The 16585-nt window shown below is 42.1% G+C and overlaps 1 protein-coding gene across 3 annotated transcripts in view; it reads right to left on the bottom strand.

Moving 5' to 3' along the window:
• Positions 1 to 16585, bottom strand: part of ABAT (4-aminobutyrate aminotransferase) — a 52851-nt gene that overhangs the window by 9975 nt on the left and 26291 nt on the right. For all 3 annotated transcript variants that reach the window (XM_051795648.1, XM_051795738.1, XM_051795573.1), the window contains exons 3-8: positions 10513 to 10610; positions 9653 to 9682; positions 8957 to 9074; positions 3790 to 3839; positions 707 to 787; positions 111 to 203 (exon numbers count right to left, since the gene is read on the bottom strand). In XM_051795648.1, coding sequence (XP_051651608.1) covers positions 111 to 203; positions 707 to 787; positions 3790 to 3839; positions 8957 to 9074; positions 9653 to 9682; positions 10513 to 10610 — 470 coding nt within the window. The remainder of the gene's footprint in view (positions 1 to 110; positions 204 to 706; positions 788 to 3789; positions 3840 to 8956; positions 9075 to 9652; positions 9683 to 10512; positions 10611 to 16585) is intronic.

Raw genomic sequence — 16585 nt, forward strand, 5'->3', positions numbered from 1 at the left:
AGGAACACCATGAGCAAGACAACCTCCAAGCAGTTTTACAGTAGCAGTTCTGATGATAAATACTCATTTTTACAACTAAACCTACAAAAACATCTTAATATTTTACTCACCCTGTACCACATGAATATTGCTTTAAAGGCATTTTCATTGGAGCAGGATCCACAAGACATGGTCATTACCTGTGACAGGCCCTTGGGAGCCACCTGTCAAGCAAGAGAGAAAATTATTCCAAAAAATGGAGCACAGATATAGTGCCAAGTGATAATAATAGTGATTAGCCCTTAACATCATGAACTTCAGTGTAGTGGGAGACCAACCATGCCCAGGGTGAGGAAAGACAATTTTAACTGCAGATGAGAGGGATTGATTCAGCTTCAGTGCCAAGGATCTTCAAATTGAAATCAAGACACAGAAGCCACTTATCCCACTCTCTCTTATGAAAGCACAGGTAAGTGAAAATGTGTCTTCTCATCAGTTCTTGAACTCAGAAATAAGAGGCTGCATCTACACAGGGCTGACATGCCACGTTCTCACACTCAGTTGTCAAGTCAGGGAAAAAGGTTTGACCTCATTCCTCACAGTGGGAAGGCAGGTGAATGAACAGCTAATCTGTAATGTTCCCTGGTAAAATCCATAACATCCCCTGAATGTGCTCACATCCCTGAACACAGAACATGGTAACTGATCACTGCTGTCTCAAACTTACTGATAGCAAAGACTCCTTCAGTTTTTCTGTAAAGTTCTCTGGAGGTAAAATCCCTAGGGCAGGTCTGTTGATGAAAGTGCTCTAAAAAGACAAAGGAAGAGGAATTGTTAGGTTCTCCTATCACATGAAAAATATGTTGATATCAAAGCAGTGACAGTTCATGGTAATTACAAACACCTGGCAGAAATTTGTATCACGGCTCATGGAGTTTTAAACCAGGGACTAATACTTACACCTTAGACTATGTTTTTCTGTCTAATCCTTACTACTCTGTTCTTGCAGGACACCTTGGGAAAGGTGCATGCTAACTCATACTGACATTTCCTCTTCAATATTGCCACTTCAGTTGCTCAATCTCAATTTTTCGCTACACACAGGAAATATGCTTTAAAACCTTTATTACTTGCCTTCAGTTCAAGTAGCTAAATTCAATTAGGATAGCAGCATTTTCATCCTTACTGAGCTACAAGACAGACCATTTTGGAACACTGTGCTTATAAAACATCCTCCAGATACTACTGCAGTGGGATTTGGGGGCAAGAGACCACCTGAGTTCCTTCCAACTTCAATGTCCTGTGAACTGGCCAAATCAGGATTCAGACCTTTGGGAAAGGTAATTTTGGTGTCAGTGAACAGCAGCTGGTGGGAAAGCTGAGCCGGCTGCCCACACAGGGGTTTCTAAGGAGCAGCTCTGGAAAAATCCCCTCAGTCTCCCCAGTTCACTAATGGAGATGAAAGTCACATTTATGCAATTAATTTCAATTAAGTGTCATGGATTAAAATCGATTCATCGCTGCTCTTTGTCTTTGTAGGTAATCTTATTTGATTCACACTGTGCTACTTTTTATTTTAAATTAAATTTGCTCAGAAAAGGACAAGCTCAATAATTTTGCCAACTGCAAAGCAACATTATTTGCTCTTCTTTTTATTTGTTGTTTTTCTTATTGAAGAAGGAATTGTTGACATTAAAGGCTTGGCTTTGATGGCTTAATTCTTAATGGGTCTCCAGAGGGGACAGACTGATTCCTCCACAACACTCATATTTTCAGTGCAGCTCAAACTTGCACATTTATTGGCACCCTTCAATATAAGAACTTGTTTGTTCAGACGTGTGAACCACAGCAAGAGGTGGAAGTGGTCACACTGTACCTGTAAGGACATTTCATCATGATTCTTAGAGAAAACCAAGTATCACACAAGATATAACAGTGTATGAGCTACCACTTTGTAATTTGTTCCTTTGTTACTTCCAAAACATTGTTTCAATAGACTGCATCTTAAAAGGAAACCTAAGCAAGGATGTTACTGACAGAATAACACAAAATTTCTGTTTAGTACCTGTGAGAAATTTTACTTGATTTTTGTCACAGTTTAGAAGTACATTTTCAAATGAAGTTAGAGATACAAGACCATGAGTTTGCTGTGAATTTGATTATGGGCTGTCACAGTCAATTGACAACATTCGCCATTAAGCAGAAAAGTGCATTTTTCTTTTTTTGTAGTTAATGAGATACTCAAAACGGAGAAAAACAGAACATTGACATCAAGCTGCTGTGGGCTCGAACAAACAGATGCACATTCTGTCCTTTATAGATGGCTGTAAAGAGGGTACATGGAGCATTGCAGACAAACCAAACAAAGGAAAACACCGATCCCATCACCAGCATTAGCCACAGCCCTCCCTCGGTGTGTATCACTCAGAGCAGCCCTTTCCCCACAAAGCTGGAGTGTTACCTGCAGTCAGCCCCAGCACACACTGTCTGCAGTGAGACTGGCACAAGCTCTGCTCTTCACAGTGCTCTTGGCACTGCAAACCTGACATCCTGCCCACACCCAGCCCAGGCAGAGCCTGCCAGAGATCCCGAGTGCAGCCAGGCACAGGCTCCCTGGCTCCCTGCCACCCTCTCCCCTGAGCCAGCCGGGTCTCAGAAATCAGAATGGGTACCAAGGGCAGCTCTGGGGCTTGTGCATGGGAGAGAGGGGTCCTGGCTGTGCCACTTCAGAGGAGTTCCTTTTACCACAGGCTTAGAGCTGGCAGCTTCTTACCTGCCCTTCCCCAGTGGGCAAATCACCAACTGCCACCAGACAACAGGACTTCTGGGGTTTGGAGTTTTTGTTGGTTCTGAGATTTTTTTAAATTTGTTTATTCTTTTTTATTTTGTTTGGTTTTTAGAGCTGACTTCACTGACTGCTGCATTATAATGAAGATATTATTCTCAGAAATAATTTTTATGAGTTAACACTAAGTATTTAGAAATATTACCAGATCTGCCTTTGATAACTCCAGCATTTCTAGGCCTGGTGGTTTGGTGGTTTTTTTTTTTTTTTTTGGTTTTTTGTTTTGTTTTGGGTTGGGTTTTTTTTTGTTTTTTTTGTTTTTGTTTTTTTGTTTGTTTGTTTGTTTGTTTTTTTGTTTTGGTTTGGGTTTTTTTTGGGTTTTTTGTTTGTTTGTTTGGTTTGGTTTTTTTGGGTTTTTTTGTTTTTTTTTTTTAAACTTGAAGAATTTTAGTTCTGGGGGAGGCACAATTTCTCATCCTTAAGAAATGAGCAAACCAGAAAGCAAATCAGCTCAGGGAACTCAAATGTCTGCACTTCTTTGCCATGCTGGCTCAGCATTCACAATCTGCTGGAGTGTACTTAAGAGATGGGGACCAGTCACTATCCCCACCCTTCAAAAAGAAACTAAACTTCCCACAGCATTCCAGATGGAGGGCACCCCATTCAAAACGTTATATTTCCTCTCAAAGTCTTGTGCTTGTTTCAGGCTCAAAAATCTTCACTTGGAACATTCCTAAAATTGTTAATTGGAAACACTATGTTTGAACTGTGGTTTAAAACTGGCTGCAAACATATCAGGTGCTTGCATCACCCAAATGTTTACTTCTTGTAAAGCTTCCCAGAGGTTTTGGTGTTTCCTTAAACACAACCAAGACCTTTTCATCTAGTGAGCAATACAGCAAGCAGATCCTGTCATATATTAAATTGAATCATTAGCATTCACTATCAGTTTAAGAAAAAATGAGAAAGTCCACAACAACGAGGGAGAGGACTCCTGCAAGTACTTAATCTTTTAATTCACTTACCAGGTTCTGTGGCTGCTGTAAAAGCTTTATCAGAGAGGGATGGCTGTAACCTAATTAAAAAGAACAAAGAAAGCAAATAGTTATTTCTACCTGGTTTCAATAAACTAATGCAAAGCTTAACCTAGAGAAATAACCTTAACTTAATGCTTGACTGTTTCTGTGAAACTTGCTTATTTTTTAACTACTAATAATAGCATTTCTTTTGAAGTAGAACAAGCCTCTTTTATTACGTGGAACTTTGGTACAAATTTTGTGTCAGGCAAAATCAAAACATATTTTAGTACTGAATGTTAAAAATCAATGCAAAAATAAATGAAACAATGATCTTTTCCCCGATAACGCCTGGTGAAAGCATCATAGCTTTTACCAAGTACTGCAGGACTGATTTTACTAACTGCTTGCTCACTCTCCTTTTGAGGTTTCCCACGTGTTTTTGGTTACTTTACAGTGCAGTGTCTGAACTTTTTTTCTCAATGAGGAGCTGAGATCACTTGCTGCCTGTGCAGCCCACCAGTCACTGTTCTGACAGTCACCATTCACCTGTGTTGTGGAAGCATTCCCAGTTTCTCCACCTCAAAGCAGCTGCTACAGCTCTTGATCCCTGTCACCCTGACCTGCTGGGGGCTCTTGCTGAGGAGTGACCACTGCACAAAGCCAGAGAGAGCTCCTGACACTGACCACGAGGGGAGCCCCTTGTGCACCGTGTCATTCACAGTGGCTGTGTCCATTCACTTGTGGTCTCACAGCAATTGTCACCCTCCTTGAGTGTCACACTGATTATTCCTGGCACAACAGAGCTTTGCCTCCCTCCCCATGCTTTTTAACTGGTTACACTTTTCCTCACTGTAAATTAACTTGGAAACATATATTCCCCCCTACATGCTTCTCTTCCATGCAGTTCCCACCTTTAACAGCTGATCATAAGAAATAAACAAGCAAAAAAAAAAAAAATCCACATCTTTACTGATTTCCCAGAGAAAGCTCCCTCAGGAATGGTCATTTCAGTGCATTCTAAAGCTCTAACAAACCACCAGCACGGGCTCTTTGTCCCCCAGGGTGCAGGGCAGCTCCCAGGGCTGCTTTCACTGCTCAGGTGTGCAGTGAGCACGTGTTGTGGCAGACCCAGCACACAGAAAACCTGGAGTTCCAGCAGGATTTTTACAATGACTTGACAGCACTTTTTGATGTCTGTGGCTCTGGGATGTCACTTGTCACCATTCTCCTCTGCAACACTCTCTGAGCACTGCCCACCTGGGTTTGAGGTGTGCACACATCAGCCTCATCATTATCCAGGTCCCCATGGATAAAAACACTCACATCTACTTGCAGGCTTGGACATTCTTCCATGATCTTGCATGATCATCTCCATCCTACCAGGAGGAAAGGGCTGCCTGCACAGACACTTAAACCTCACAGACTAATAAGCACCTGGATCCCTAACCTGCCACATCCCATTAGTTATTCCAAGGCACCTGTCTGGAAGTCTTTCCTTCTCAGTCACAGATTTACATATCTCTGCTGTGCATCACCAAAAAACCCTGTTTGATAAATTGCTCTCTCCTGCTAAAGAAGGAGATTCTGCACTTTTCACTTTCTCTCGGGACCAGCTTTTTTTGTCCAAATAAAAGTTTGTCAAAGTAAGGAAAACAGAAAGGAAGAAGATGTCACAATTTGTCCTTTTTACTCAGAAACTAAGATACTAAGATTGCTTCAGTTTTAACACAACAAAGGTGCTTAATTTATAACCACTGACGTTCTATGGGATAACTCGCTTGCTTACAAGTAAAACCAATTTATCTGATGCAAAAAACCCCAAAACAAACCTTCAAAGGAGCCCAGAAAATTTCATTTTAAGCCTGATTTCTAATGTATGAAATGCCAATGCCAGAGATTCACATTATATTTTAAATATTCTTGAAGAAACAGTTGGAAACTTCATCTTCCCTACTGCTCAAGAAGTCAGACTGCTCTAATTTTGATACCAAAGCTTATCATGCCTCTGAATCCTCATTCCAGTGGAATGGCAACAGCCCTGATTACCCCATCTGAGCAATGGAGCATTAGGCTACTGCACTAGCAAATCAATTATAAATTCAGTTTTGAATATTTCAGCTGAAAACAAGGAAATATCCAGATTGTTTTTAGCTGCATGTCATGCTGCTAAATCTGTTAAAATTATTATGAAGATAATAAAAGCTGTTATTTGGGACACCAACAACTAAATCTGCATGGCATCTGCTGTCATGGGAAGAGTTGTTGTTTGGCTAGAGGGGATGGCACAGCTGAAAGCTGTGTCCCTTAGAGCTGTAGCTGTGGCTACCACTGGGAGCACCTCTGAGAGCAGACCTAGTGTTTCAGAAATCCCCAAACCTTACAGAAGTTTGCTGTAAATAGCTGCCACTGCTTAGGAAGCTTGACTGTCAACTGTGGTATTGCATGTAGGAACATGTGATCCTGTTGCTGGCGTTGCAATATGTGAAGATCTTTGTATGTAACACAAACTCAAGGCTTCTGTAACCCATGACTTACCCTTTCTCACCCACACAGGATCTCTCTCCCGTTCACTTCAGGCTGAGTGGCCTGGAATTCCTCCTAATGCTCCCTATTCCACTTGTGCCTCCTCAAACAGAACCCACTGAAAGAAGGGAGAATCCTTAAAGTCCAACTGCTGCTGAAAGAGTAGGAGTGTGGAAAGATACTGAACTGGTTCACGGTCATAAACTAACACCAGGGAGAACTAAAGGGTTAAATAACCATTATATAACTAGACAAGTCAAACAGCTCTGGGCTGGGATGGCAAACAGGCAATAACTTGTTTCATTGCCATCACCAGCACAAGGCTTTTAAGCTTGATGAATCCACTCTCAGAAGTGACTGAGCTGTCTCTAAGAGAAGGGCACCTGTTCCATCACTCTTGCCGTGTCTGGATCAGTGTGACAGGAATGTACACGTCCTCCAGGCTCATGAATGTGCCTGTCTGCAAAAGGAAAAAAAAAACTAGAGGCTGCTAAAATAATGAGATGGAGAAAGCCCAAAGAACCATTTGAACTGAGCAGAGGGCTGCTGTCAATAATATCAAACTGCACCTCTCTGCGTTTCCCCAAACAAAACAGACCTTCCCAGCACTGAAAAACACATTGTTTCATTTGCTATTCCAGGATGGTAAACAGGTCAATAGCATCCCCTCCTGCATTTGGCTCCATGGGGTTTCTAACTATTAGATAGACTAGCTACAGGTTTAAAAGATTGTGCTGTGCTACAACTGCCCAAAAACGTGTGGTAAAAAGCTGTTTTAATTTTTGTTTTTCATCAAGAAACAGCCCAGAGCATCTTTGCCTAGAGGCTTTTTTATACTTTAATTCTTATCTCTCCAGACAGACACTTATTACCTCTCAACCTCTGCTGATAAATATATTCTAGTGCAGCAGATCATTATTAAATCTTGGGGAGTCCTGACAGATTCATAAAAGGTTTTATTGGATTTACTTTCAGAGAGATAAGCACAGATGACTAACAAGCATTTCATGATCTTGGTTTGGTCTCCCGGTCCAGGCCCCACCTCTGTCACCAAGAGGGATGTTATTAGCAACCAGGGCAGCTTCAGATAGTGTTGTCATTCAGTACAACTTAAACATATAAATTAAGGCTGTGTATTAGATTTAGGTCAGGCTGTAAGTATTAAATTTCCATTTACTCCTTGTTGCTACACATGATAGTGCCACTATCTGAGAAGATGTGTGAAGCACTTCAGGACTGAGGAACGTGTCCCCTAGGACCAAAACCCAACTGGTCCTCAAGAAGGCACTGTCACTGTGAAGGAGGAACTAGATGGCTTAGCTGAGGGTCAGTTATAGGTTCTGGAGTCTTGTATCTATGCCACCAGTTTCAGTCAACCAGAGAAAGTAAATTGTAGAAGCCCCTGCCCATTTCCACCCATTAAGAAAGTATTCCCCCCCTAATACTTTAATATTTCATACACAAAGCTATATTAGAAGAGGTATGCTAACACCACCAAGCACCAGAAGGTCAGAAAGCCTCAGTGCACTCTCTATGCAACATTAATTTCTTTCTTTTGGAGTAAGCACTGTCCTTTGACTACGTGACTGAGCACTAGTTTCCCAAATCAGCATTTCTTGTGTGAAGAACAGGAAATCATGAACACTAAATGCATCTCCCTTCCTACAAACTAAAATCCAATGCCACTGGCACACATGCATTGTGCTCCTCTCTCTCTCTCCTATTTCCATGTGAGAAGTGACAAAGGTACCTCAGTGAAGCCTCTAAAAGATACAAAATAGCCAGAACTTGTGTTGAGGGAAATAAGCTACAAACACTGAAGGTTTCTGGAATGATTAAACATTTACTGAGTGTATGTGAGAGCAAAAACATTGTCTGCAAAGGAGACTGGGATAAGTGACCACCCATGGCAGTGACGAGATCTTAGATGCCAAAAATTCGGTAACAACCTGAACACCACTAAACCCTGTTTTCCAGGAAAGGAGCACCGTAGAGATGACTTTGAGTCACCACAGTTTCTACCCACAGCACAACACCTACCTTTTAAATTACCCAGAACTTCTCTTTTTGCCTCTACAGAACTGTATTTTCAAGCATCTGAGAGGAACCATGGACGAGGAACAAGCAAACTGAACTGAACTCCTACTGAAACCTCTATTCCTTGCAGTTGGGGCTTAACATCTCTGCCTTGCTTCTGCTTGAAATGTTTCACAGAGACATCAGCTGACTTTCCCAAGCACTTGCCAAGCCTTGTGTCTGGTTCCTCAGCCCAACTGAGCTGACACCTTTGCCTTCCCTCAGCACCACAGCTCAGTGTTGGGGCTTGTTTTATCCAATTGCAGTCCACATGGCCCACTCCTTTTTATCACTTATTTTGAGACAGAAATGTTAACTAGAGCATAAAATTTAGTTTGCAAATGTTTAAGTTATGCTTGTTAATGTTCAAAACAGTGACACACCTTCACAGAATCACAAAGTGCACGAATCCAAGCTAACAAAAACAACCTGAATTGTGGAACTTGCATATTTAAATTAAGATTAATACTAGAGTTTCTCCCAGGCATCACTGTGTACTGCAGGTGGGCTTTAAGCATTGAATTTTTAGTTTCTTCAGAAAGCAAAACATTTTGGTACAACTACTGTCTCCTACCTATTGGGATGGATGAAATCTGAGAGTAGAGATCCAGCATTCGATTGCCATCTACATCTACCAGGTAGTTCCCTCTGCTCTCTTCATAATTGCAAAAGAAGTGCACAGCTTCTGCATTCTTCAGGGTGAAAACAAACAATTAGTGCTTTAAAAAGCAGCAGTGTGTAGGAAGGTGCAGCTAATGGTTATAGAGCAAAATCTGATAGAAGTACCTAATGCTAGAATAAAAAGACACATTATAGTCATTGCATGGCAATTAACTGTACAGCTGTTTTTATAAAGAGGGACTGTTAAAAGGGCAAGTCTGTACTTCTACAGAAATGAAGCACAGATTTTGAGGTAATGCTCTTCTTAGGAAGGCAATATGTACTTAGGCTGAAATATTTTTAAACTCAGGCTCAAATATACCTTGTTTTCACTGGCTACCATGTAACAACTCAAAAGCTTTTCTTTAAATACATATAGTTTAAATTCGTATGTTGAAAGAAAAATCACTGATGCCTAAAAATGATTCTGCAGTATTCAAAACATACTAAAAAAGATTTTATTCAAATGTGTAAACATATGACACATAATGTACTCAGCGTGAAAACCCAGAGTCAGTGTTTCCCCTTCTTTTTTGGTACAAATATACAAAGTATGGTCTGAAATCACAGTAGTAACACCCCCCAAAACACAGAAAACTTGACAAATTACCTGAATGCCATTCAGCTTCTTCATTAATTCCTGTGGAAAAGCAAATGTCAAAGAGTTTCAGGTATGTAATTAGCAAATACTGAAGGAGAATATGTTTCCTTTTTGTGATCCCATAAATCATATGCAAACCTTGCAGTCCTGTGTGCTTACCAGGCAACACTACTTGCCACAGGAACTTTCATGGTGCATCTTGCAAATATTACAGTCAACACTATGAACTGTGGCATGCAGAGCTAAACGGGCTGCAAACACAGTTTAACTGTAAATCTCCAAAGAGGGAAAGCTGCCTCTTCTATACTGATCAACTGAACTGAGAAAACAAGAGAGAAATCAGAAAATAAGAGAAACCAGAGCCACACAGAAGTGATACTGGCACATTGGTTCTAGAAAGACAACTCCTTTCTATTAAAAACAATAAAAAACCCCCACAAAAACCAAAACCCCACCACACGCACAAATACTGACTCTGCCAGAAGTAAAACAACATCCAGCAAACTGAAACTCTTGCTTCGTTTCAAAACCAAAGCCTTATTTCACATCATAAAAAGCCAACTAAGTTTCTATTTCAGCAGGAGCACAAGTGACCAAGTCTGATGGGATGTTTTATCAAACTGGTGCTCTTTTGCTTTCAGTTTCTCCATATGGGAAGTCAGCAGTTGAGATTCAGATCTGTCTCTCAGAGAGGGACATTTCAGTCATGAGCTTTTTATTCTCAGCCTCCTGATGAAAATGGGTGTAGACTTATGAAATAATGTTTATTCATATCTGATTAAAGGTTTGAAATGAAATCTGTTTTCTAGGAAGTCAGATACAGTGAAATAAAAAACAGCAAACCAAGTTACTATACTTTGGGAACTTACTCTAGATCGTGGTCCAGGAACTTCTGTCTTCATAAGAGGTCCATCATAATCAAAATCCACATCAATTTTAGCTGCAGCTTGACTGATATACCTGTGTCCTGTAAGAAATAATGGAAACCTGAGAACAGACCATATTTTCTGTGTTCTCCTCTCAGAAGATATATCCACACCTTACCTGACTGAGAACACTTGACAGATGAGACAATTACGTTGTGCTGTCTGAAGTGAACCAAATATCTCATTTTTGACAAGTGTTAAAACAAAACTAATACCAGTAAGGTGGCTTAAAAAAAAATATCAAAGAAAATGACAAGGCAACCCTAGAGAAACAGAGGTAAATCTTGCTGTAAAGCACTGGAGGACTGAGAGCACATTTCCATCTCTGTTGTTGAGTCTGTCCATTATGCCTTGTGCAACCCTTTGCTGTAAATGCCCCACTCTCACACAGAGATAGTTTGGTTGGCTACCAGTAACAACCAAAAAGCCTGATGGAGTCCACAGGAAAAATCCAGTGTGATGTTCTGCAGTAGCTCAAAGCACACTGGGAAAGATTTGTCTCACAAAGGTAAATGTTTGTGTCTCACATGAAACCTGCATCTTGCAGTGCAGCTCTGAAATCTGAGTCCAGATCAGTGACAATTGATCCTGCCTCTGACCTGGCTGTTTATGCACATGTGTAACTGGGCAACCTTAATAAATTTGACACCTTAATGAAACCAAAAGGCAAAAATCTCCTGTGCTTCATCAAAACCAGGCTCTGCTTCCCCTTCTTAAGTAACTGTTTCAAAATGCAGGTTTTAGGCAAAATTCATATGACAGAGACAGCTCTGGTAGGCACATATTTCAAATATGCACTTATTCCATTAAGGGGATTACAGGATAATATGGGGATTGTACATTTGCAAAAATGGAAGTACAGACTCCAAAGCTCTACCAAGGTGACCAGCAAGAGACTATAACCTTGCCCTGCACTATGTGTTGAACTAAACCAACATTCTTGGCAATTACATTTTTGTCATGGAGCACCTACAAGCCTCTACCCAGCACAATATCACCAACAAACTGACCTTAACACGCTTAACTCGGGGTAGCACATTTGGACCCAAAAGATGAAGGCGTAACTTATTTCAGTCTGTGACAGGCATTTTTAAGCTGGTGCGATCTGGATGGCCCAGAATGAGGATCCTTTGCAATCTCTGTCACCAGTGGGAAGCCCAGCTGCAGCCCAGAGCCTGGCTCACTGCTGGAAGTCACCAGCTCTTGCCTGGGGCACTCAGAGCAGCAGGGTCTGCAGTCACCACTCACCAGCAACCAGCTGTGCCAGGGCAGTGCTGCCAGATGCTAAACCAGTAAAATGCACCCCAACTTGGCAGAGGTCCAGGCAGGGAGATGCCTGGGGAAGGCAGGCCAGCACCCAGGCACATGGGAAGCCCTGGGGTGCAGCACTGCCACCAGGAGCCCAGGCAGCACCAGCTCCTCTGCACTTCCATCCACAACCACCTCTCAGTGCCAGAGCTCTGCTTCAGAAATGTGCTAAAATCGCTTTGTGTTTGGAAATAACAGTTGTCAAATAAACCCAATATTTATCAAGGAAAACAGAAGGTATCCTGTGATACTGCTCAGCAGTGCTCTGAGTGCAGCCCTTCAGCCAAAATTTCCCACAGAGAGTCGAGATGTTTGCCTCAGTCTGCGTCAGCCCAAGCTGAGACGTCTCAAGCAAGCCTGATTTTGAGAAACTACCTGCAAAATCACAGCCCTCTGAAAACATCTCTAACTGAGCACTTAAAGCCACTGCTCATCTTGGGAAAACCTAGCCTGCACAGATGATTATTCTCCTCAGCTTTAATTCCGAGTCCTTATATGTGGGATGCGTCAGTGCCTCTCTGCAAAGCTATTAATAGGTTTTGTTACAGCAACACCATTTTTGTGTCATTCTGTTTAGCATTCATGTAAATTGGAGGCTGCATGGCAACTGCTCCACTGAGGGGGGAAAAAAGCTACTGCATACAGAAGATCAAGGTCTCCACAGTTCATAGCCAACAGAGCTGCAGGTTTAGTGGGCACACTATGAGATCTAAAAGGGGAGAAGAGACCAAACTAACTCTTTTGTGCACCCTGATGGAGATCACAGCAAACCAGTTGCACACATTTCAGCTTCTCCTACGTCCTCTTCTCTCCCTTATCCCAAGCTCTGGGTGCTATTTCATATGACCAAGGGGAAAGCACCAGGAGGCACAGAACATACAGGACATTTTGGGAGTCAGCAGTAACAGGACAGATATGGAAACCCAACAGCACACTTGGAATCGTTTGGCACAGCTGCAAATGTAAGACAGGTGAGCAAATGTAAGACAGTCCTCTTCATCCTCCTTCTCCCCAGCCCTGCCTGGTGCTCTGCTGCCAGAGAACCCCGTGGCACCACATCCCCTCCATTCACCTCCCAGGGTCCTCCCATCCAGAGCACATCACCTCCCTTAGTTCTTTCAACTGATTTTTCACAAAAAATGCAACTTGTTTGGACAACGATTAAAGAATTCCTCTTCTGCAAACACCCAAGCCACTCCTGCAAGCATGCAAGGTCCTGTCTGCCAGGCTCTACAGGCTCTACAGTCCAGGGCAACAGTCCTGGCCGTCACTTGGGAGGGGTGGATGACATTTCCCCTCTTCTGTTTCCCTGAAGGGCAATCTGTGAATAACAGATGAGGATTCTACATTAAACACAAACTCGATTATTTCTCTAAGCAAGTTTTGTTGTGGATATTGCAAAGGGCACAATCTCCCCTACAAAAACAATCTATTCAAGGAGCTGTATGACAGCAAAGTAAATTGGAGTATATTTTACCCTTGCCCTAACTTGTTTAACAGCACAAGTCAAGAAGAGGTTGCTTCCATCAGACAGGCTGTGTAACAAAGACCCAAACCAGTCAGCCTGCTTTGTAGATCATCATCATCAATTATCTTTTAGCTACTTTTATGCCACAGCCTCTTTTGTATGGTTAGGTAGAACCAAGTATCTGCTAAGGGCACATATGAGTGATCAAAAATGAACAGCACTTTACAGTGCAGTGTTGTTCACACTGGCAGAGTTTGTGTCTGTCAACAGACAGGTTTTCCTATATAGAAAAACTGGTCAAGTGAAACTAAAACATGCAGGTCTTCCAAGAAGAAGAGTTGATTTATTATAACTTTTATCAAATTACTAAAGTTGGTCAATTTGTGAGGTATTATTTTTTTAAACAAAGGCTTCAGGAGCGGCTTATCCAAACCACAACCATTTTCAGTAAGCCTGTGAATCAGATCCACCTAAAAACCAAGCAACACAGGTGGCAGGTTTTGTTGTACTTGCTTGTTATCTCCTAAAGCACATGACATGTCATCAGGCTCTACAGGCAAGTGACTTCTAGGCTGATTCACTGATACAAATTTAATTTCCAATACTTGTTTTCAGGAGTCCACAGAGTGTCTCATTTTATTAGCTCCAGAATAATGGCAGCTGTACTGATTTATTGATCTCACACTTGCCAAAGCGTCGTTCCACCTCCTGGCTCGGGCAAACACTGTGGCCAGAATCTGAAGAAACAGCTTGCCATAAACAAAACAAAAATGCCCTGTGTCACCACATCAAAGGATTTTGAAAAGTGGTGTGTTTTAATTTTCTTCAGGTACAGCATGAAGGATATAGGATAGAACAAAACCCTCAAAAAACCAAAACCTCAACATACTAACAAAGTCTTTGATAGCAAATGCTAAAACAAAAGTAGAGTCAATCATCAAACTTCTTATTTTTTAATGAAGTTCTCTTCCCTTTGAAAGTATAATAAATGATTGGCACAAACTCACACACTCTCTAGCAAGGTCAGTGGATTTATCTGAAACAGCCCACTTCACTACTTATCAGATATACACACTTGTTCACAGGGTTGGTTAAAAATAAACAAAACAACTCAAATTTTAAGAACACAAGAACATGGTTACCCTGTTTCCCCCTATTTTAACTCTTTTTTTTTCTTGTCCTACTCTTCTTCAAGTAAACTGGGACCCTGCTCAGAAGCTGTCATGTGTAACTGGCCAGCTCCTATGGAGATCAGTCTGTGCGAGTGACAGCACTCAGAGCTTTCCTCAGCTTAAGGGCACCTCAACAGCCCCAACACAAGCTCTGTTACTGCCACGTGGCCCAAGACTGTTGTGGCCTAATGCTTCTTGGTGCTCAGGGACCTGCCCCAAGGCTCGTAAGAACAAAAGGAAAGGAAGCTCAGCAGTTCTGACTAGCTAAGGACTCAGCTGAACACTGCAGTTTACCCAGAAGAGAGCGATGGCCCCGGCACTGCTCCCCTTCAGACAGCCCATTTCACCACAGCCTCACAGCCTGCCCTTATTCTACAGGCAAAACTGGGAGCTCAGGCTGCTCTCAAAAGGCACCAACGTCAGAGCCCTGCTGAGACACAGCCTGGCCACCCCTGCACGAGGGCTCTCCAGGTTTTGGCATCCCTTGCTCTGGATCCCCTGCAATGCTTTGTCCTCCAGGCCCTGAATAACAGCAGGACACGGGTGCTGCCTCTTGCTTCCCTGCACACAGCACAGCTCAGGGACATGGCCCTGCTCTCCTGCAAAGGCTTTTCCAAGCACTTGGACACAGTGATGGATGGCTGCATGAATACCTGCTTTGTTTTGCCTGGAGCAGGATTTCAGGCCATGCTCTGTCTCTCTTGCTTCTCCCCAGCCCAAGCATCAGTCTCAAAGCCTCCTAATGATGCAAGTAAATGCAAATAAATCAGGTCACTCACTGTAGTGTTTCATCCCCGGGGAAACTGCAGTGGGCTCTGCTCAGCTGGCATTTCTGTCTTGAAGATACTTAATGTACTTTATAACTCAGCCCAAATTTTTCCTGTTTGACTTTTTAGTATCAACTTACCCTGCAACAGAAACCCTGAAGATACCTTGTATGTAACTCAGGCTACTCCAGTTTGATATTTAGGGCACATGATCACTGCACTTCACCTCTCCAAAAGATAGCAGAGATGGGACAGATAAAAACTGAGATTCTTACTATGTCCAAGTAAGGTATTTTCAAGAATTGAGAATCCCTGGTGGATGATCCTTCAGTGAACTAACACAATTAACTTTGTAATAAAAGGTAATCCACCGACTTTTGATTGAGATCTGATTAAACTTCCATAGAAAAAAGGTTTCTTGTGTTACATTGTTTTAAGAACAGGAGCAAACAACATGACCTCAGCTCTCATCTTAAAAGTGTGTGGAGCTAATGGGCTCCAACCAGGTGTCCTCTGAAGAAGCATGAAGAAAGCTCTTAAATTACATTTAGCTAACATGATGGAGAACAGCACCCTTTTTTTCCCTGGTAAACAAAGCTGTCTCTTCTCATCATGGCAAAAGTCAAAACACTTAGGTGCTGTTCATGAACCTAATTATCAGAGAAACATCAGCTGAACAACTGGTAGAGAATTTTCTGCCCATGCCATTTAAAGAGGTTGGGTACAATAATCTAAATTCTACTTTTCTTGCTTCTTGCAAACTTCTCAAAGCTCTATGCAACGTTTTCTGAACACTTGAGTAACATCAGCAAAATTATCACATCCTTCCTTCTCATCTAACAGGATGTCCTCATTTGCTAGCAGACAGAAAAGCTCATTTCCCAGCTTCTCTTCCCCGTGCTGCCCCCATCCCTCACCAGGTGTCTCAGCAATTTTAACAAAGTACCACATTGCTATAGCAACATAATTAATATAAGTGCACCCTGCTAATTTGGTGGTGTTGGTAGTCACAGAGCACCACTCTCGGCAGCTCTGTGCTAAGGACAAGACTTACAATCAGTGCAGGGCTAGAAAGAGCTTAAACCTCTGATGTGTTTGACCACAAATAATACTCACATAAACACAGTTCCTGAGCGTACAACAACTGGATATTGCCTGGGAGAAACTCCAGTGGAGGCACAGGAATTACACTGCTATAATTAATAGAAAGGAAAAGACAGAAGAGAGGTGAAAATCCATGCTGGCACACCAGATCTCTCAAATGTGAGTGTCCTGCTGTGAAGGGGTAGAGGGGAAGCTCT

This window comes from Manacus candei, unplaced genomic scaffold (assembly GCF_025592945.1).
Source record: "Manacus candei isolate 608988 ecotype Guabito, Panama unplaced genomic scaffold, ASM2559294v1 h1tg000002l, whole genome shotgun sequence".
NCBI classification, from domain to species: domain Eukaryota; kingdom Metazoa; phylum Chordata; class Aves; order Passeriformes; family Pipridae; genus Manacus; species Manacus candei.